General features: G+C 38.3%; 1 protein-coding gene across 1 annotated transcript in view; it reads left to right on the top strand.

The window, feature by feature from the left end:
* Positions 1-20,908, top strand: part of LOC306881335 (GREB1-like protein) — a 37,751-nt gene extending 16,843 nt beyond the window's left edge. Inside the window, exons 14-34 of the mRNA XM_079435380.1 lie at positions 144-272; positions 1,411-1,545; positions 1,641-1,838; positions 4,245-4,425; positions 4,512-4,701; positions 6,402-6,538; positions 7,332-7,671; positions 7,753-7,868; positions 10,783-11,033; positions 11,120-11,649; positions 13,076-13,178; positions 13,261-13,416; positions 13,699-13,844; positions 13,961-14,122; positions 15,026-15,230; positions 16,144-16,312; positions 16,399-16,605; positions 16,695-16,836; positions 17,757-17,957; positions 18,244-18,382; positions 19,028-20,908. Of these exons, the coding sequence (XP_079291506.1) occupies positions 144-272; positions 1,411-1,545; positions 1,641-1,838; positions 4,245-4,425; positions 4,512-4,701; positions 6,402-6,538; positions 7,332-7,671; positions 7,753-7,868; positions 10,783-11,033; positions 11,120-11,649; positions 13,076-13,178; positions 13,261-13,416; positions 13,699-13,844; positions 13,961-14,122; positions 15,026-15,230; positions 16,144-16,312; positions 16,399-16,605; positions 16,695-16,836; positions 17,757-17,957; positions 18,244-18,382; positions 19,028-19,191 (4,001 nt within the window). The 3' untranslated portion in view covers positions 19,192-20,908. The remainder of the gene's footprint in view (positions 1-143; positions 273-1,410; positions 1,546-1,640; positions 1,839-4,244; positions 4,426-4,511; positions 4,702-6,401; positions 6,539-7,331; positions 7,672-7,752; positions 7,869-10,782; positions 11,034-11,119; positions 11,650-13,075; positions 13,179-13,260; positions 13,417-13,698; positions 13,845-13,960; positions 14,123-15,025; positions 15,231-16,143; positions 16,313-16,398; positions 16,606-16,694; positions 16,837-17,756; positions 17,958-18,243; positions 18,383-19,027) is intronic.
* Positions 20,909-21,628: the final 720 nt, after the last annotated feature.

Raw genomic sequence — 21,628 nt, 5'->3', positions numbered from 1 at the left:
TTATATCCATTTCCATGCTGTAAATGCCATTTAAGGAGTCTAAAGCCACACAGTTGGCTTATTAAGAATCAATAAAGCTGAATGTTTTTTGAACAAGGTGTGTCATTGTCTTATATGTGAACCTGTGCTGTTGTTTTTCTCAGGTAAATATCAGTCTCGAGCCTTGGCGGAGAGCATGCTCACTACCAATGAGTTTCTGAAGGAGATCAGCTATGAGCTCATCACCGGGAAAGTTAGTGTGCTCGCCTCGCACTTCCAGAGCACCTCATTAGGTGAGTCTCAGTGTAACAATTTAGTGGATCCATCGGTTTTCATCAGCTTATCATTGTCCTTTATTTAGAAATTAAAGTAAGAATAAAAATATAAGCAGCAGTTTTGCCGGCAGGCCAAGTTGAAAGTTTTGTTGTTGTTATTTTTGTGCAATGAAACTGTCTCTACTCTGCATTTATCATTCAAATGTTTGTGGTCAATTCATTTTTTTAAGTGTTTTGAAAGAATCTCTTATGCTCACAAATGCTGCATTTATTTGATCAAAATACAGGAAAAACAGTAATATAGTGAAATATTACCATTTAAACCAATCTGTTTCTGAGAGAAATAACCCTAAGTAATCAAGGAAAAAAGCTTTTTCAGCCACAACTTTTAAAATGTATAAGCCGAAATGCTTTTTTTGTACACTAAAATTGACTATATCAGTTGTACATTTACTGTTCAATAGTTGGTGGTTGATTATTATTATTATTATTATAATTAAATGTTTTGAAAGAAGTCTCTCATGCTCACCAAGGCTGCATTTTTATTTTTTATTTTTTTATCAAATATACAGTAAAAAAATAACATTATGAAACATTATTTCCTTTATGCATTTAGCAGACGCTTTTATCCAAAGCGACTTACAGTGCATTCAGGATATATATATATTTTTATCAATATATGTGTTCCCTCTTGCTCTGCTAACGCAATGCTCCACCACTGAGCCACAGGAAAACCTAAAAATATAATTTATTACAATCTAAACTAACTTTTCTATGGTAATATATTTTAAAATATAATTTATTACTCTTATGGCAAAATCAAATGTTCAGCAGTCATTACTCTAGTCATTGTGATATGCTGATTTAGTGCTCAGGAAACATTTATTATTATCAGTGTTGAAAACAGTTTAATATTTTTGTGGAAACAAAATTTTTTCAGGATTCTTTGATTAATAGAAAGATCAGCTGAACAGAATTAATTTTAAATAAACATTTTTGTAACAATGTATTTACTGTCTTCACTGTTACTTTTGATCAATGTAATGTGACCTTGCTGAATAAAAGTGTTACTTTCTTTCAAAGAAACTCAGATTTTCTAAGTATAGCTTGTGCATGTGTCTCCTTTATTAATTTCAAATTGATTATGGCGCTACAGGCGACAACATGGACAAACAGCTGGTTCGGTACCAGCGGAAGCGCAAAGGCCGTGTGGTTCAGCCATTTCAGGGACATTTGACCGAGTACATCCACTCCCAAGAGGCTGCAGCCATGCTACCAGAATCAGGGCCAGGTGAGCCTTTGCTGTCTCCAGACGCCATGATAAAAACATGGTAAAACTTTTTATTTGGCACTTGTAAATGCTGATTGACTTTCGATGTGTTGCAGATCTGCTGAGTGATGGCTTTCAGATACACCCTCCTCAGCTGAGCGTTGCACGCAGCCTTTTGTCACAGGTGTGCGCTATTGCCGACTTAGGGAGCCAGAGCTTAGATCTGGGCCGCTTCTGTAAAGTAGACTTCTTGGTTTTGGTGCCGCCTTCACACGTCCTGGTTCACCAAACTGTCCAGCGAATACGACAATCAGGTACGTCACAGCAGAAGAGACGATACTGCCGATTTGAAGGGATATTCAACTTGTTTTCAATGTTTTAAGTAAATGACAAGAACATTTTCACAAAAAATTGCCTGGATAGTTCACCAGTGGAAATTCTGTCTTTGTTTACTCACCCTCATGTTGTTCCAAACCTGTATGAATTTCTTTCTTCTGGTAAACACAAGATGAATGAAGAATGTGGGTAACAGTTTTTGGTCCCTATTGTCTTTCATAGTATTTTTTCCATACTGTGGAAGTCAATGGGGACCAGCAACAGGTTTGGAGTAAGTGATTGGGTGAAATATCCCTTTAATTTGAGTCATTGCAATAATTTTTAGTGACCAAGCACTTCAGGTGTTCTTCTTTAATCCACTCTTGAGTCTATGGCAGCGCAGAGAACCAGTTACAGGAAAGTTATGAAATTTGGCACGCAGATAGAGAACAGTCTCGACATTAACCATAGCAAATTTGGAGTCTCTAACTCAAACCATCTAGAAATTTTGCACTCATGTTTATGCCACTAACTTTTTTTAGTTTAGATGCAAAATCCGGCAACGCATTATTTTAAGGTGTCCTTGTTTCACATATTACATGTACTTACTGTTATAATAAAAATGAATTACGGTATACATAATTGCATGCAAGTAACCCTAAGCCAAACCCTAATCCTAACCATAGTTAATTAATATTACGCCGTACTAAAATGTATAATTACACTGTAACAAGGACACTTAAAAAGTGTTGAAATGAACCCAAAATAATTTTTCCTGTGATTCATTGGCTCATGCGGAGTCAAATGCACACCAAATTTCTTTACATTTCTAATGGTCAAAATTTTTCGCAATTTTGAATTATTTGAAACTAGCGCCACCTTCTGGTCAAGTCAAGTTACCTTTATTTATATAGCGCTTTTAACAATACAGATCGTGTCAAAGCACTTAACAGTATCAAATTGGAGGATAGAGTGTCAGTAATGTATAAAAATAAGATTAAACACTTAATTTTCAGTTATTTCAATTATTGAGTTCAGAGATGTCATTGTCTAGATCAGTTTAGTTTAAAATAGTATCTGCTAAATCAAATTGACGATAATCACTAGAAATGAAATGTCCCCAACTGAGCAAGCCAGAGGCGACAGCAGCAAGGAACCAAAACTCCCTCTGTGACAGAATGGAGAAGAAAACCTTGGGAGAAACCAGGCTCAGTCGGGGACCAGTTCTCCTCTGGCCAGGAGATAATTGTTTATTTATTGTTTACTTATTGTTTTAATTAAAATTTTAAATGTATAAATGTATTTATTTCTATTTTATATTGTTGCCATTTCTAATAATAATAGTATTATGTAGTTAGGTATTTCATTATATCTTTAGTTATTTTCTTTTATTTTTAGTTTTATTGTATTTAAGTTGAGGTCTTCACTGGGGATATGTCCCCGGGGCTCATCCGGGTGTCCCGGCCTCCGCTGACGACCAGGGAGACATCATCTCCCGGCGCCGATCCACCATCTGATCCGGACACGGACTGAGAAACAGACAAATATTAGCGTAGATGCCATTCTTCTTACGATGTAACGAGTACATTGTGTGTTATGGGGAATGTTCCTGGTTCTGGTTGATCCAAGTAATGCAGCCTAACAATCCTTTAATGGATTTGAATAATAGAAGTGTATTAGTGTGTTATGTGTAAACCAGGTTAGAGAAATGTGTCTTTAATCTAGATTTAAACTGGCAGAGTGTGTCTGCCTCCCGAACAGCGTTAGGTAGATTGTTCCAGAGTTTGGGCGCTAAATAGAAAAAGGATCTGCCGCCCGCAGTCGATTTTGATATTCTAGGTATTATCAAACGGCCAGAGTTTTGAGAACGCAGCGGACGTGGAGGACTATAATGTGATTAGAGCTCGCTCAGGTTCTGAGGAGCTAAGCCATTCAGGGCTTTATAAGTAGTTAACAAGATTTTAAAATCTATACAATGTTTGATAGGGAGCCAGTGCAGTGTTGAAAAAAGTTATCAAAAGTTTTTGGATTGAGCAAACTGTTCAAGCGCATCGATGAAATTGTTGGCGTGATCCCAAGCTGATTCTGAGGCTGCAACTCTGCAATGCTTTGGCATATTGACACCAAACTTTTCTGTCATTTCATCTCACACCATAATAATTTGATAACAGCGTCACCTATTGGTCAAAAGTGATAAGCAGTTAAATTGTCTAACTAGTGATTGTTTTTGTGATTTTTCAGCCATTTTGACTAAAATAAACTAAAAATGTCAATAACCACTCATCGTTGCAGTTGCTCTGATGCTCCCAGCTATGCTGAGCTCCTCATTTTGCATCTGTTGTGCTTGACTCCATAATTGCTGCTTGCAGCTGTATTTTATGTTGTTGTCCTCATGTCTTTGCTAGGCGTCCTGATAGATCTGGGTATAGAGGATGCCTCATTAGTGCTGCAGAAGTCTGACAAGTATGTGGTGCGTCTGGACACGGAGGTCCACACAAAAATGGAGGCCTTCATGAGGAAGGTCAAGCAGAACCCTTATACGCTCTTCGTCCTCATTCACGACAACTCACACGTCGACCTGACCAGGTGAGAAAAACAACGATGAGCGGTTTGTAAAAGCGACTGTCAGAAGGGTCAGTGTTAAGATGTCTTGTCTTCTCTTTCTCCGTCAGCGCTCTGTCAGGGTCAGTTTGTCACGGGGAGTTGCAGGGATTGGCCGACCGCGTGGTGAACTGTCCAGAGGTTCTGGAAGCAATAAACCTGCTGGTTCTGCAGGTCAGCTGCTTTCCGTTCACCCTGCAGAGCCGTCAGTCACGCATCAGTACCCAGAATGAAGTGCACTGGCCCAACACTGAGAACCTGGTGAGTTTCAATGACCCCGAGAAGAACTGTACAGGAATTTATGGAGCACACATGAGACTTCAGCTAAATGAGATGATTGACAAGCATTTTAAGAGTATATGCGTACACTACTGCTTAAAATGTTGAGGTCAGTTGTGTTTTTTTACAGAAATGCATACTTTTATTCATCAGGCATGCATAAAATTGATCAAGTGACTGTATAAGACATGTATAATGTTAACAATATTTCTGTTTCAGATAAATGCAGTTCTTTTGAACTTTCTATTCATTAATAATGCTGAAAAAAAGTTTTAGTTTCCACAAAAATATAAGCAGCACAATTTTTTTCAACATTGATAATAATTAGAAATGTTTCTTGAGCAGCAAATCAGCATATTAGACTGATTCCTGAATTCCGGATTTCAGGAGTAATGATGCGCAAAATACAGATTTGCATCACAGGAATAAATTACATTTTAAAATATAATACAATAGATTAATATCGTTTTTCAAAATTGAAATACTATTTCAGAATATTACTGTTTTTACTATATTTTTTAAAGAAATAAATGTGGAATTGGTGAGTCTTCTTTCAAAAACATTTAAAAAATCTTTCCAACCCCTAACGTTTTCTATTGTAGTGTACATAAACACATTTCATGCACTAATTTAGCGACAAACTGCCTAAAGGCAACATTTAACCATGTGAAATTTAATTGAAGATTATCTTGAAGAGTTTTCCCATGTTCCTTTTATGTGGTTTTATTGTAGGTCTCCTATTTCACGCAAAGCAGTCTCCAGAGTAATGTTCAATCAGCATTTTTTTGTTGTTGTAAAAAATATGTTTCGCGCCAAGTGTGAATTTTTATGTGTCAATTTTTTGAAATTGAGATTTATGCATCATCTGAAAGCTGAATAAAAAAGCTTTCCATTGATGTATGGTTTGTTAGGATATGTCAATATTTGGCCGAGACACAACTATTTGAAAATCTGGAATTTGAGAGTGCAAAAAATCTAAATATTGAGAAAATAGCCTTTAAAGTTGTCCAAATTAAGTTCTTAGCCATGCATATTACTAATCAAAAATGAAGTTTTGATATATTTACGGTAAGAAATTTACTAAATATCTTCATGTAACATGATCTTTACTTAATGTCCTAATGATTTTTGGCATAAAAGGAAATTCGATAATTTTGGCCCATGCAGTGTATTTTTGGCTATTGCTACAAATATACCCCAGCGACTTAAGACTGGTTTTGTGCTCCAGGGTCACATATGTGGTTACAGCCTTTGTTTTGATGTTGAATTGTTCAAATTTTTTGATTTACCATTTTGGGCGTTTTCACAAAGGGTAGTAGCCATTAATGTTTGCCTTTTTCTCTGTGAATAAAGTCTTTCCAGCACATTCTGTGCTTTGTGGTTCAGCTTAGATCCCAGGAAGTTTGTAACTTTAACTTTACTGCAGCAGTTTCAATCAAAATTTGCACAATCGGTTAAGCAATCACATTTTAACACACTGTGGTATGATATTAGTGTCAGAGATTCCTATTCATCAGACACATTAAAATGAATCTGGATTATTGTTATTCTATAATGACCTAGATGTTTATAGACAGGCTAAAAGCATTTGCAGGCAAGAACTAAAAGAAGTAAAAAGAGAACAACACTGTGTTTTGCTCAGAGAAGTAAAATGAAGGTTTTTTTCTGTTTGTGTGTCACAGCTGGCTGAGGCTTCTCCTAAGGAGCTGGTCTACTTTGGGCTGAAGGACTACAGCAGCTCCCTGCAGTGGGGAGTAGCGAGTCCAATCCTCCGATGTGACGATGCTTTTGAGCGGATGGTCAAAACCCTGCTGGAGAGGTCAGTCCTGGTGTCATGTTCACTCGGAATGTACTTTAAAATATGTAACAAAATGAGGATTTAAAGCAAATTACCTTCCTTTTTAACTGCTTTACATTGTAAATGCATAATTATATATTTTAGTTCATCTCAGACCACTGTTATTTCGCTATATGTGATAACTAAAATTAGTATTTTATCTGTAGTTTCAATTAGTTTTTATTTTAAAATATTGTAATATTTTATTTTTGTCATTTTCATATTTTTGAATGTCTATATAGTTTTAATAATTTTTTATTTCAGGCTTAGTATTAGTTATTTTCGTACATCAAGTAAAACTAAATAAAATCAAAAAATATTTCTACTAACACTTTCAATTACGGAACACATATTTTTTCCCTCAATAAACTCCTAATTATTTTACTTATTAGTAATATGTTTTTGTAGTTATGTTACTGGGTCGAGTTGAGGGATCTAGAATATGGTCATGCATTATTATGTGCTTTATAACTACTAATAAACAGCCAATATGTTAGTCATATGCATGCTAATGAGCAACTAGTTAATAGTGAATAGTCTTCCCTAATATAAACCTTTAACACATTTCCATGGAAACTAGCTGAATTAAAATAAGTTTTTTGTTGCTGTTGTTCTTAATATTTATTTTATTTCAAGTAACATGTTTTAGTTAACTCTAATAACCATGAGTCTCAGATTCAGATCCATGTCTAAATTGGTAGCTTTTGTGCATTTCAAACCATATGCATGTGCTGTATCTTTCCGTTTATATCCCTCGTTGTGTTTTTGATTTCAGGCATCCGCATTTGCACAGCATGGTGATCCGCAGCTATCTGTTGATACAGCAGTACACAGAGGCCCTGATGGCCCTCACAGCGGCCCCGTCGCTGCGGGATCACGTGACCCCTCAGACCCTCGCCATGGTGGAGGATCTGCTGAGCGTGCCGGGCCGCAGTAGGCACGGGTGTGGACACATGCTGCTGGTGCGTGTGCCCTCGCTGCAGCTGGCGCGGCTGGCACAGGAGCGGCTGGAGGAGGCCCGGGACAAGCTGGGCTTACAGTACCGCTTCGCTGTGCTGCTGGGAAGCCCTGCTGCCGAGATCAGCCTGCCGGTTCACTTCTGTGCCCGTCTGCGGGTAAGAACCAGATCCCCTCATGAATATGGGCTCTTTAAAATCACCAGAATAAGGCTGGAATAAACCATCTGTGCATTTCAGGCTTGGAGGGGCTGTAAGAATGAAGAATGGGTCCCACATACATATGAAGATCTGGAAGGACTTCCGTGCATCATCATCCTCACAGGAAAAGATCCACTAGGAGAGACCTTCCCAAGGTACTCCATGTGATGTTGTTCTTTATACATATATAAAAATGAATATAAACATGGCATCTTTTTTTTGACCAACTGTCATTTTATGCAAAAAATGCTCTAAAGGACATTTTTATTTAAAATTTAGAAGAAATGTCATTAGTAGTTTACAAAATAAAACAAAAATGACGTTTAACTGAAACACAACTATAACTATAAGTCGTAATTTATTAATAATTTATTAAATTTAAGTGGTCTCCTAAGTTTTTCCATATATATACACACATACATATATACATTATTTATATATGAAAATATATCTCAGGAATAAATTACATTTTAAATTTGTATTCAAGTAGAAAAAACTATTACTATTTTTACTGTATTTTTTATCAAATAAATGCAGCCTTGGTGATTTCAACAGTAGAGTATATACTTTTTTCTGGTAAAATTATTATTATAATTTTTTTTCATTAAATTGGTGTAAAAGAAATGAAAACAAATATTTGTTAACTACAAATATTAATATTTTATAATTTTCTTTTAATGTGAAAGTAATATTTATTTTTAGATTTAATATAATAGCTTACACTATATTTCAATATAAGACATAAGTTAGGTATCTAACATTATTTGATGACCTTGATAAATAAAAATGCTGCACAGTGAATTCCAGTCTTTTGGTTTCCTCTTTATTTTGTTAAAAAATAGCACCACCTAGTGGTTACTACAGTTGTTACAGCTACAGTTCTAAAATCTTCCCCATGTACATACAGTTGGGCAAAAAAGTATTTAGTCAGCCACCAATTGTGCAAGTTCTCCCACTTAAAAAGATGAGAGAGGCCTGTAATTTTCATCTTAGCTACACTTCAACTATGAGAGACAGAATGGGGGGAAAGAATCCAGGAAATCACATTGTAGGATTTTTAATGAATTAATTGGTCAATTCCTCGGTAAAATAAGTATTTGGTCCCCTACAAACAAGCATGATTTCTGGCTCTCACAGACCTGTAACTTCTTCTTTAAGAGGCTCCTCTGTCCTCCACTCGTTACCTGTATTAATGTCACCTGTTTGAACTCGTTATCAGTATAAAAGACACCTGTCCACAACCTCAAACAGTCACGCTCCAAACTCCACTATGGCCAAGACCAAAGAGCTGTCGAAGGACACCAGAAACAAAATTGTAGACCTGCACCAGGCTGGGAAGACTGAATCTGCAATAGGCAAGCAGCTTGGTGTGAAGAAATCAACTGTGGGAGCAATTATTAGAAAATGGAAGACATACAAGACCACTGATAATCTCCCTCGATCTGGGGCTCCACGCAAGATCTCACCCCGTGGGGTCAAAATGATCACAAGAACGGTGAGCAAAAATCCCAGAACCACACGGGGGGACCTAGTGAATGACCTGCAGAGAGCTGGGACCAAAGTAACAAAGGCTACCATCAGTAACATACTACGCCGCCAGGGACTCAAATCCTGCAGTGCCAGACGTGTCCCCCTGCTTAAGCCAGTACATGTCCGGCCCGTCTGAAGTTTGCTAGAGAGCATTTGGATGATCCAGAAGAGGATTGGGAGAATGTCATATGGTCAGATGAAACCAAAATAGAACTTTTTGGTAAAAACTCAACTCGTCGTGTTTGGAGGAGAAAGAATGCTGAGTTGCATCCAAAGAACACCATACCTACTGTGAAGCATGGGGGTGGAAACATCATGCTTTGGGGCTGTTTTTCTGCAAAGGGACCAGGACGACTGATCCGTGTAAAGGAAAGAATGAATGGGGCCATGTATCATGAGATTTTGAGTGAAAACCTCCTTCCATCAGCAAGGGCATTGAAGATGAACCGTGGCTTGGTCTTCCAGCATGACAATGATCCCAAACACACCGCCCGGGCAACGAAGGAGTGGCTTCGTAAGAAGCATTTCAAACTCCTGGAGTGGCCTAGCCAGTCTCCAGATCTCAACCCCATAGAAAATCTTTGGAGGGAGTTGAAAGTCTGTGTTGCCCAGCGACAGCCCCAAAACATCACTGCTCTAGAGGACATGCGCCCCCCCAAGTTTGTCTAATTTCACCCCCCCGCGCGAGCCCAAAGTGCGCGAACATCATTCACATATTGTTTGCTGCATTTCCAGTGCGTAGCATTAAGAAACATACACATATAACCAGCTTACCTGATTCAGTGTGATGGCTGAGCCCGTTTCTGAGATAACAACATGCCAATGGTTGGATTTCTGACATGACTAACCGTAAATTATTTTACACCATTCTCACTGTCGCCTAACAGCGGGAGTCTGATTGCCCCTTAGCGGATGGCTGAAGATTTGAAAGCTCGTATTCGTAACTCTTCAAGGCAATGTCTCTGAATTAATTGATGCTCGCGCCCCCCTTGACAGGTGCTGGCGCCCCCCTCATGCCCCACAGGTTGAAAACCCCTGCTCTAGAGGAGATCTGCATGGAGGAATGGGCCAAAATACCAGCAACAGTGTGTGAAAACCTTGTGAAGACTTACAGAAAACGTTTGACCTCTGTCATAACAAAGTATTCAGATTAACTTTTGTTATTGACCAAATACTTATTTTCCACCATAATTTGCAAATAAATTCTTTAAAAATCAGACAATGTGATTTCCTGGATTCTTTCCCCCCCATTCTGTCTCTCATAGTTGAAATGTACCTATGATGAAAATTACAGGCCTCTCATCTTTTTAAGTGGCAGAACTTGCACAATTGGTGGCTGACTAAATACTTTTTTTGCCCAACTGTATATTGTTTTAACTGTCCAGAAGCATTATTTAAATAAAGTTCATGTTTGTCTTTTTGAAAGACTATGCAGCATTCAAAAGATCAAATAAAATCTCTTGGATAAATGAAAATCGACAGTATTTTTGCCTTCTGAAGGGACACATGAAGAGCATGTTTGTGTGTGATTTTATGCAGGTCGCTGAAGTACTGTGACTTGCGGCTGATCGACTCCAGCTACCTGACGCGTACGGCACTGGAGCAGGAAGTGGGTTTGGCCTGCTCGTACGTGACACGCAGGGTAATACCCGAGACAAAAGTTGTAGCGGGCAGAGAAGAGAGACCGACAGATGACGAGAGGAGCTCGGGAGAAACAGCAGACCATGACGAGCTCCAGATAGAGCTGGAGAGACCACCCAGCAATGCCAGCGCTGCCACCAGGACCTCTGGTGAGTGACACTGGACACGAGCTGGGCCTGACTCTGGTCTGGAGTGGTCACATGATCTAATATCATTCATCTTCGTTCTCTTCCAGGCTCCACCACAGAAAACGGCGTCAGTTCTTCAAATGTGCTGGACAAACCATCCTCACACAGCGACCCATCCAGCAGCAGAAATATAATGGACTCTTGCTCGTCTCCCGTTCACTTCAAACAGGAGTGTGACTCCCAGGCTCCCTCCTCTTCCGCCACGTCCTCGTTCTCCTCTGCCTCCTCGTCCTCCTCCTCTTCCTCCTCTATGGGAGCTCAGCGGCCGAGCCAGTCAACACAGGCCCCGCGTGAATGCAGCCGGGTGCAGGTCTTCCCCCGGACGGCAGTGCTGTCCCGGGCGGCGTACGTCCTGCTGGCCCCTGAGGCGCTGGGTCAGCCCAGCTCAGCGTCTCTGCTGCCTCATGCAGATGTGGTATGGAGCAGCCCACTCAGACCGGCGGTTCCTCATGCTCTCGGAGGGGCAGAGCAGTCCCTGTACTACCGCCAGTGGACCACAGCCAGGCAGCACCACGCGGATTATGAAGGGCCGGCTGTGCCCCATCCCAGAAGACTGCTGCTGAGTGGACCACCACAGGTGAGGAGTAGCTTCAAAATTATATATATTTTATAAATATTTATACATGCATACAGTATCTCACAGAAGTGAGTACACCCCTCACATTTTTGTAAATATTTTATTATATCTTTTCATGTGACAACACTGAGGAAATTACACTTTGCTACAATGTAAAGTAGTGAGTGTACAGCTTGTATAACAGTGTAAATTTGCTGTCCCCTCAAAATAACTCAACACACAGCCATTAATGTCTAACCCGCTGGCCACAAAAGTGAGTACACCCCTAAGTGAAAATGTTCAAATTGGGCCCAAAGTGTCAATATTTTGTGTGGCCACCATTATTTTCCACCATTTTTCCTGCCTTAACCCTCTTGGGCATGGAGTTCACCAGAGCTACAGTTCATTGAGGGAACCATGAATGTCCAACATGTACTGTGACATACTGATATACAAGCAATATTACACGAGTAGACGTGAGATAAGGCTGTATACTGGCACGGCTGTGATTTGGTAGGCTCGTACTATCCTTTCATCTGTTAAGGGGGATTTCTGATGACAGCGCTGCTCGGTGATAAAAATAAAATAAAAAAATTATTTCCTTTCTCAAAACTGAGCTTTAGTATTTTTCAATTTAAAAGTCTTTACTGCTGACTCATAAAAAGAGCCTCTTGTCGCCATTTAAGGGTGAACAATGTAATTAAAATCACCATCACGAACACACACACATGCACACTGTTTCCGAATACTAAATATTACTATTATGTATATAAAATACTACTTATTGAATAATAATATTTAATAAACAAAAACAGCCATCATAAAAGTTGCTAGGCAATTTAGTCAAAAGTACAAAGGCAGCACTCTGATATAACGTTACAGCATTGAAGTTATATAAAAATGATGAGAGTTTGCCAAAACGATTTGCTCTGGAACAAATAACAGATTAATGAGACTGCCTGTTAGATTTTCCCAAAATGAATTACATCTCATGTTTAACCACTATAGAGACATCAGAGCCAGCGGTAAATTCCAGAAGATCTGGCCGAGGTGAGGCTCTCTCTCCGCGGGTTTATGAGCATCCGCCATGACACTCGCTGTGAGAAATACGGCAACTTCTGCAAGCAGAGTGATACAAACTGAAACAGCTGTTGGAGTTCTGTTGGACTCTAATATCGCACTCTTATCAGCCAATCAGATTCGAGGACCAGAAAGAACTGTTGTATAAATATATATATATATATATATGCACAATATAAAATGTTACATAAAATATTTATACAATTAAATAAAAGCAGTTAAAATGTACAAAAAAAACACAAATATTCAAAACATATAAACAGATTTTAGCATTCAAAAGTATTTTAAACATTATATTAAGAATCATGCTAATTGGCGTCTTTGCCAAGCATCCAGTGTCTCATTCTCCATTGTGGCTCTGTTTAAGGTTGGAAAAACAGGTGCGTATCTACAGTTTCTACGAATCCTGTTCCGTATGCTGATTCGCCTGCTGGAGGTGGACGTGTATGATGAAGAAGAGCTAGAGGAGGGTAAGAAAACGTTCTCCACATTACTTCACCTGATGCTCCTTCTCTTGACCTTTTATTAATGACCTTCTATTGAAATCTCTAGATGTGCAAGACAAATCAAAGGCTCCCCCTGCCAGTGGGCCGCAGTGGCCTGACATCGAGGACATCCGCAAACTGCCTTTTAACCTCTACCCCCGTGAGCCCAAGTTCAGTTACACAAGTCCAGTGTATGCAGACAGGATGCCAAAGACACTGAACGGTAGTCAACTGCTCTTTTAACATTGAGAACAATGAAGAATCTTTTAAAAAACACTTAAAGACATCTTTTTGGACAAGCTTTTAATTAACAATATGGCTTGGCTGTTATTGAATTTTGTGGTATTTGTACAGCTGGTATTTAATTTGTTTTGATTGTACTTTGATTGTAAAGGTGCTATATAAATGAAGTTTATTACTTTTATTATGGTGTGCCTCACTTCAGAGCAACGTGAAAATAGCAGGTATGCTTATGTGCTGTTTTGCATCCTCGCATGAAACACAGGGGTTAAAACAGAAAGACTGGAGACAGAAGAGGAGCTGCCGAAGAGAAACACAGTGTCTGTCAGACTCAGCCTGTTTGCGGCCCACAATGCATTTCACCACTGTGAGCAGTGCCACCATTACAGTGAGCCTGCTCCTGCCGCTCAGGTGAGGACTTATGTGATACATTAACACTTACTGACATAATTTCAAAACACCTCAAATAAGTAATAGCATGTCTAGACAGGTATATGGCTGCTGTAAGATGTTCTATGTGATTCTAGCTGTCCGACTGCACCTTCCATGCCTTCACGTTCTGCTCATCCATGCTGGGAGAGGAAGTCCAGCTGCACTTTATCATTCCTAAAGCCAAAGAGCCTCATTTTGTGTTCAGCCAGCAGGGCAGTCATTTAGAGAGCATGCGGCTCCCGCTGATCTCAGACAAGGTGAGCGACACTTTTATTAATAACAAGCAAATAACAAGCTCTAAATGATTTAACTGAACTGTTTTTTGGAAATTGGTTAGTCGCTTTAACCATAAATGAAAAATCTGTCATTATTTACTCACCTTTATGTTGTGTATGCTGCTTTTCCTGTTACATAAATAGACAAATTTTGACCATCTCTGTGGTCCAAAAAACAAACAAACAAAAAACAGAGTATGAAGTAGTATGACTTCCAACAGTTAAGTAAGATAAAGAAGTGGTTTAAGGAATTAATACTTTTATTCAGAAAGGATGCAATTGATCAAAATGAACAGTGAAGACATTTATAATAATAATAATAAAAAAAATTCTAATTAAAATAAATGCTGTTCTTTTGAACTTTTTATATAGCAAAGCAAAAAAAAAAAAAAAACGAATCATTTTCTACAAAAAAAAATATGAAGCAGGACAACTGTTTTCAACATTGGTGATAATCAGAAATGTTTCTTGAGCTGCAAATCAGCATATTATAATGATTTCTGAAGGATCATGTGACACTGAAGACTGGAGTTTACAATAATTAGCTACAACAATATAAAAAAAAGATAACAGTGGACACAAGATGAAACTCAAAGACAGAGATTTTTAAATGATAGTTACTAAATGGCACTAAATAAAAGCTTTGAAAAAACTGGCCACAAACAAAAAAAATATTTATTTATTTTTTGCAAAAACTCTAATTTCAGCAGCAATGCAAATTAACATATAGATGCATCTTGATGTCAAAAGCACCTGGATACCTGAGCAATTCAAAAAGTCCTTTTGGTTGCTGAGTCACCGCCTGTGTTTCTTTACATCATGTTTTTCTGGTCTTACTGCACAAGTTGTCTTAAAGTGACCGTGTTGCTCTGTTTGCTGACTCAGGAGTCTGGCATGCTGAAAAGCCCCATCTTCACACCCACCACGGGCCGTCAGGAGCACGGCCTGCTCAACATCTACCACGCCGTGGAGGGGGCCGAGCACCTGCACATTTTGGTGGTCAAGCAATATGAAATGCCCCTCTACAGGAAATACTGGCCCAACCACATCCTTCTGGTGCTGCCCGCCATGTTCAACAGCTCCGGAGTGGGTGAGTAATGATGAAGAAGTCTGCGTATTCATTATTGTGACTGATAAAACTCAGCACTATTCTAATGGTGTTTATGAAAGTTCTTGAGCTGTTACAGTAGGTTTTAAGATTGTTACAAAAATGATAATAGAGACTGCTGCTCAAATTTACATTTAGGCATTTATAGTACTTTTAAAGAGTAAATAAAATATGACTTAAATTGTAATTGTAATGATTTATAGACTATTTGAATAATGCACATTTGTTTGTTATCAGCCACTGCATGACAGTAATTGTTGGCTTTTCTTTTATCTTTTATTGCATCCATAATGTTTCCGCGATTGAGTTGAAAAATGACTTTTTATTTCACAAATATTTTTTTGCAATTCTGACTTTTTTCTCAGAATTGTGTGTGATATAAACTCACAATTGCTTGTAATAAAGTTAGAAGTGCGAGATATGAACTGCAATTGCAGGGAAAGAAAATAATAATTGCGTGATATAAAAACTCGCAATTGCAAGTTACAAAGTCAGAACTGCATGATATAAACTCACAATTCTGACTTTTTTCTTGCAACTCTGAATTTATATCCTCCCATTTGGACTTATTTTCTCAGAATTGAGAAAGATAAACTGGCAATTGTAAGAAAATAATATAAGACTTATAAGAGTTTTTCCTCAGAATCAGACTTTACAACTCAATTGCGTGTTTATATCTAACAACAGAAAAGAAGTCAGAATTGCAGGATATAAACTCGCAACTGCAAGAAAAAAGTCAGAATAGCGAGTTTATATCCCACAATTCTGAGAAAAAAAAATTGGAATTGTAAGGGGAAAAAAAGTTGAAATTATCTTTTTTTTATTATTCAGTGGCGGAAACAAGCTTTCATAGTTCCTCCTTGTTGTGATTGATTGTAATGATGTGGCGTTTCAGGAGCAGCTCGATTCATGATCAAGGAGCTGTCCTACCACAACCTGGAGCTGGAGAGGAACAGGCAAGAGGAGCAGGGCGTCAAACGACAGGACGTGTGGCCCTTCATCGTTATGATGGACGACTCCTGCGTCCTGTGGAACGCCCATCAGCCTGGACCCGAGGGCAACAGGTATGTAATGATGGATGGATCCCTGTACGGATTTGTTGGAACATCTTCGTTGTCTAACATCTCTGGATCCTCTGTCTTTCTCTCAGTGAGGCGATGAACGTGTCACTGAAGAGCGTCCTGCAGCACATGGAGGCCACTCCTAAGATCTCTCTTTATGCCATGTGTGGCTTGCGGAAATGGAGCAGTGGTTTGTCTTCTCAAGCTCCCACAAGCCCTTTCTCTCGCTGTCACCTCCACAACCTCATCATGCTGAACGTCGACCTCACCCAGAACGTCCAGTATGACCTCAACCGGTGAGAGTTTGCACTTTGAGAGGGAAGATCATCTAGTTTTGTTATGAATAATGTACCAGTAGAGTCTAACAGTGTAAATGTGTGTGTAGGTTCACATGTGAAGAAGTGGACTTTAACCTGAGGGCAAACAGCAGCGGTCTTCTGCTCTGTCGGTTCAATCACTTCAGCATCATGAAGAAACACATCCCCATCGGAGGACATAAAGACTTCATCATCAAGCCCAAACTCATGGTGAGCTTCATAATGTCCCTTCAGAGCTGAAAGACACTAATACCAGCTTGTTAGCAGAGTTAATGGTAACTGCAGTTATATTATACATTCACTAGTAGGTGCTATGAAACCAGTCATTTTTGATGGTGGCAATTTACTCATTTCATGCATTTTAAATACAATTCTCTCAACTCTTGCTGACTTTATTTCATCCTAAAATTTACAGTCGCAATGGATGTCTGCATTTGTGCAATTTCTATAATTAAACATAGATATATAAATCAATATAATGTATTATATTACACTACCATTCGAAAGTTTGGGGACAGTAAGGTTCAATTTAAGAAACTGATCACTTTATTCAGCAAGCATGCACTAAATTAAATCAAAAGTAACTGTACAGACTATTTCAAATAAATGCTGCTCTTTTGAACTTCAAAGATCAAAGAATCCCGAAGAAAACAAATTACAGTTTCCACAAAAATATGAAGCAGCACAACTGTTTTCAACATTAATAATGATAATAAATATTTCTTGAGCAGCAAATCAGCATATTAGAGTGATTTCTGAAAGATCACGTGACACTGAAGACTGGAGTAATGATGCTGAAAATTCAGTTTTGATCACAGCAATAGATTGCATTTTACAATTTTATTATATTGTAATAAAACTGAGCAATATTCCTGTTTTTACTGTGTTTTGTTCAAATAAATGCAGCCTTAGTGAGCATAAGAGACTTGTTAAAAGACTTTTTAAAATATTTAAAATCTTGGCAACCCCAAATGTTATTATATTATATATTATTTTATTATTTTATATTTATTTATTTTTCAAATTTCTGGGACTGTAAAAATATTTTTACAGTTTGTAAAGAACAAGTGTAATTGTAATAGTCTAACATCTCAAAACCCCCCTCTCCCTGCATCTCTTTTGTGCCGCAGAGGATGGAGACCCCGGTGCGTGTGTGTGCATCTCAGTATGTGTGCGCTCCGGACAGTGAACACACACTGCTGTCTGCGCCGGCTCAGTTCCTGCTGGAGACGTTTCTGCAGTCCTGTAGCCACCGTCTCTTTCCTCTAGCCCTCTGTAACAGAGCTAACCCCGTGCTGTCCATCGACAGCTACCTCAACCTCGGCCCACAGGTCAAAATAAAATACTCTATAGTTCACCCAAAAACAATGTTTTGATTATTTTCTCATTCCAAACCTGTGTGCTATTATGTGTTTTCTTGGAACACAAAAGGAGAATTTTTGAAGAATGTTCATGCAGCTCTTTTCATAAAACAACAGTTAACTGTCATTGAATAAATATCGACAGTCAGAAAATGAAAACAATTACTTGAGACACAGTATTGATTGTTTATATTCTGCATATTAGTTAAGTCAGTAAAAAGTCATCTTAATTTGTTGCATTTTCTTTGTGTGACAGATTCAGACGTGTTACATGAGCTCTCGGCCGCACTCAGTGAATGTGGATCATCAGGGGGTGATGTTCAGTGGGCTGCTGCTCTACTTGTGTGACTCCTTTGTCGTTTCAAGCCTCCTGAAGAAATTCAACTTCCTCAAAGGTGAGGCCGGGTCCTTACAGCCCAAATAAGAAAAATACATATACACTATCAAAAAGTTCAAAAGGATTGGGATCAGTAAGTTTTTTTTGTTGTTTTTTTTTAAGAAAATGTCTCTTCTTCTCACCAAGGCTGCATTTATTTGATAAAACATACAGTAAAACCTCTAATATCGTGAAATATTATTAACATTTTAAATAACTGTTTTCTATTTGAATATATTTTAAAATGTAATTTATTCCTGCGATGCAAAGCTGAATTTTCAGCATCATTACTCCAGTCTTCAGTGTCCCATGATCCGTCAGAAATCACTCTAATATGCTGATTTGATGTCTTACTGTCACTTTTGATCAGTTTAATGAATCCTTGCTGAATAAAAGTAACATTTCTTTCAAAGAAAAATCTTACTGGTCCTAAACCTTTACATTTCTATCATCTAAAACAGAAAACCTTGTTTTTATAACTAAAATTGCAAATTCTAATTTCAAAATGGTCAGGACACAATGTAATCTTAATGGTCCAATATGCCACTCCACATAGATATCAAATATGAAAGTTCATCAGAACAGTAACAGCACACCTCTCTAAGCACACTGTGGTCTTATAAGAAGATGTAAATCATCATCATTTCTATCGCTCATCTTGCAGGCGCCACGCTGTGCGTGATCTGTCAGGACCGGAGCTCTTTGCGTCAGACTATTGTGCGTTTGGAGCTGGAGGATGAGTGGCAGTTTCGTCTGCGGGATGAGTTTCAGACGGCCAACTGCAGCGAGGACCGTCCCCTCTACTTCCTCACCGGCCGCCATATCTAATCTCCTCGTCTCCATTTCCCTGCAACACATAGAGAAGATGTTTTCCAGCATCATTTCCAACTCTCCATCACTGCTTCTGAAGAGAATAAGACTTGAGATTCTCATCCGTTCAGCACTACCTCAGACGATGTTTGAGGATAGATACTTTGAAGAAATGACAGCTGGATATAGATTTTGTGTTTCCCTTTTTTTTATACTATGGAAAAACTTTATTTGTTGGTGATTTTACGTGTCCTAACACGCAAAGACACTGCGAAGGCTATGTCCTTCTACATATGATCTCAGGGTTTTTTGTCAGGAGACAAAAGGACTTTCTACTGCTATTCTTTCTTCTTGTCTGCTTTATGTACTGCTCATAATTAACGCTGTCCGCCAAAGACTTATAAACTCCTCAATCTGGACGCTCGCACGACAGCTCATGATGCTTTTAGGTGTGTAGCCTTGGGAGCATTTCATTGGGCAATGTCATCGATGTGACCTGTGCGATCTTTCATCCTGCCAAAGATATTACCTGACGTAATCCAAAATACATCCTTGCTCCTCAGAGTTGTCAGTCACCCAAGTTTGGGCGTTGCAATGGACCCACAAGGTTGCAAAGTTGATGTTGCTAGCATCCGCTCAAGAAAGCCATTTTTGATCTTCTCGATCATATTCCGGCCTGAATCAGCCCATGTGTGCTGATGTTCTTTATGATTGTAAATGCTAGTTGGTAGATAGCTCAAGTGTTAACTAAGGTCATGTTGTTTCGATTAATCATCAGTGAAACATTCCCTTTATTGAAGTAGCCGGGGATGTTTTGGAGTTGCACACTGTAAATGCCTTAAGTAACCCTGATGACAATGACACAATCCCAAACTCCACTCCAGAAGAGATGATTAATATCAGAGAAACAGGAAAACAGTGACCATTTCACAATGATAGCTACCTTGCTAGCTAGTTAGCTCATATGGTATGTTTGAGAAGATGAATGTTCTGGATTGGTTTCTCTTTTTGGTGTTTAGGACCTTTTGGATGTTAAAAGAAGAAGCTTTGTTTACATTTTAAGAAATGCCGATATTTATATATATATGACAGACTTTTTGTCACTTTGAATTCTGGCTAGTTTTACTGAAGAGTCACTTTGAGCCGTATGTGTCACTGATTTTTTTTTTTTTCCATGGCACAAAGAATCTACCTAGGACCCATTAGTTTCTGTTTCGGGTGATTTATTTAAAATTAGAACAATAAATCCCTTTTTTGAGGGTTTGTTTTATTTATTGAAAAAGCTTCTTGGACTGTGATAATCATTGAAATATCAGGAATGCTTTGCTAGGTCAAATCCTTAAATTCGTCACCAAAAGCTTTGCACACTTGAAACTATGTACAGGTGATGTATTAGAAATGAACTAATGTAAAGCCTAACAAATATATGGTTTACAGAATAAAATGCATCAGTTCCCGTAATGATATTGATTGTAATGATGAAGAAAGCCAAAGACCCACCGGACAACTGAATGTGGAGATAATTTGATGTGCACATAAATTATGCAATTTGCTTCTCACAATCTTTGCATCTTTCCTGTCAGCTGTGAATATTCTGAACATATGTAGCACCGAACCATTTGAAATCATCTACCTCGTGATCTACTGGCCGGCTTTGATTTAGTAAATATTTGATTTGAGAAAAATTTTCTTATTGCTGTTGAGATAAATGAGTGTAATAAAGTGTTATCAACAACCTTATAGTGTTTATGTGAAACTTTCTGATGTCAAAACACATTACCTTCATATGGAAATCTTGTTAATTGTCATGTGCAGCTTGAAGCTAATTGTAGCTATAATTTCTCTGTTACCCATATACAATAATATCTCATGATGATGTATTTTATCAAAAGAAATCCCATAAAGTCATAAGAAAATGTTTTGTTTTCTAAAAAGGTTTTATACAATCTATACCGGGATCAGAGTGTATAACCATAACTTACTCATCAGCGTTCAGATCATCTTTTCTCCTGACAAAATCAATGTAAAGGCAATATTTCCATCCGCTGAATGTATGCTTTTCCATAAGCTTGTGGAGGTGACTGGTGACTTCATGTGCGACTGAAAATTATGAAACTAAATCTAGGAATATTGGACTTCAAATCAGTGAAGATTATATTGCTGAAATCTTATTAGTACTAGTTACTGCAAAAAGTAATATCATTAACGTAACTAGTTAATACTGTATATTATGATACCTCACTGTATTTTAACTATTAATGTTAAGCTGTTCTGACACATTTATAATGCTCTGTTTCCATAACACAGTGTCATATGTTTGCTGAGATCAATCATCAACCGATAATGAACCCTGTATACAGTCACCTCTGTCCTCAATATTGTAGGACTCTGTATAAAATCCCACCACGGTTCAACCCAAGAGAAGTAATGAACTTTAACCCCGTTAAAGCAGTGT

This window comes from Barbus barbus (genome assembly GCF_936440315.1).
Source record: "Barbus barbus genome assembly, chromosome: 15".
Lineage (NCBI taxonomy): Eukaryota > Metazoa > Chordata > Actinopteri > Cypriniformes > Cyprinidae > Barbus > Barbus barbus.
Note: the sequence above shows the minus strand (reverse complement) of the source record. Positions and strands in the feature narration are given on the sequence as shown.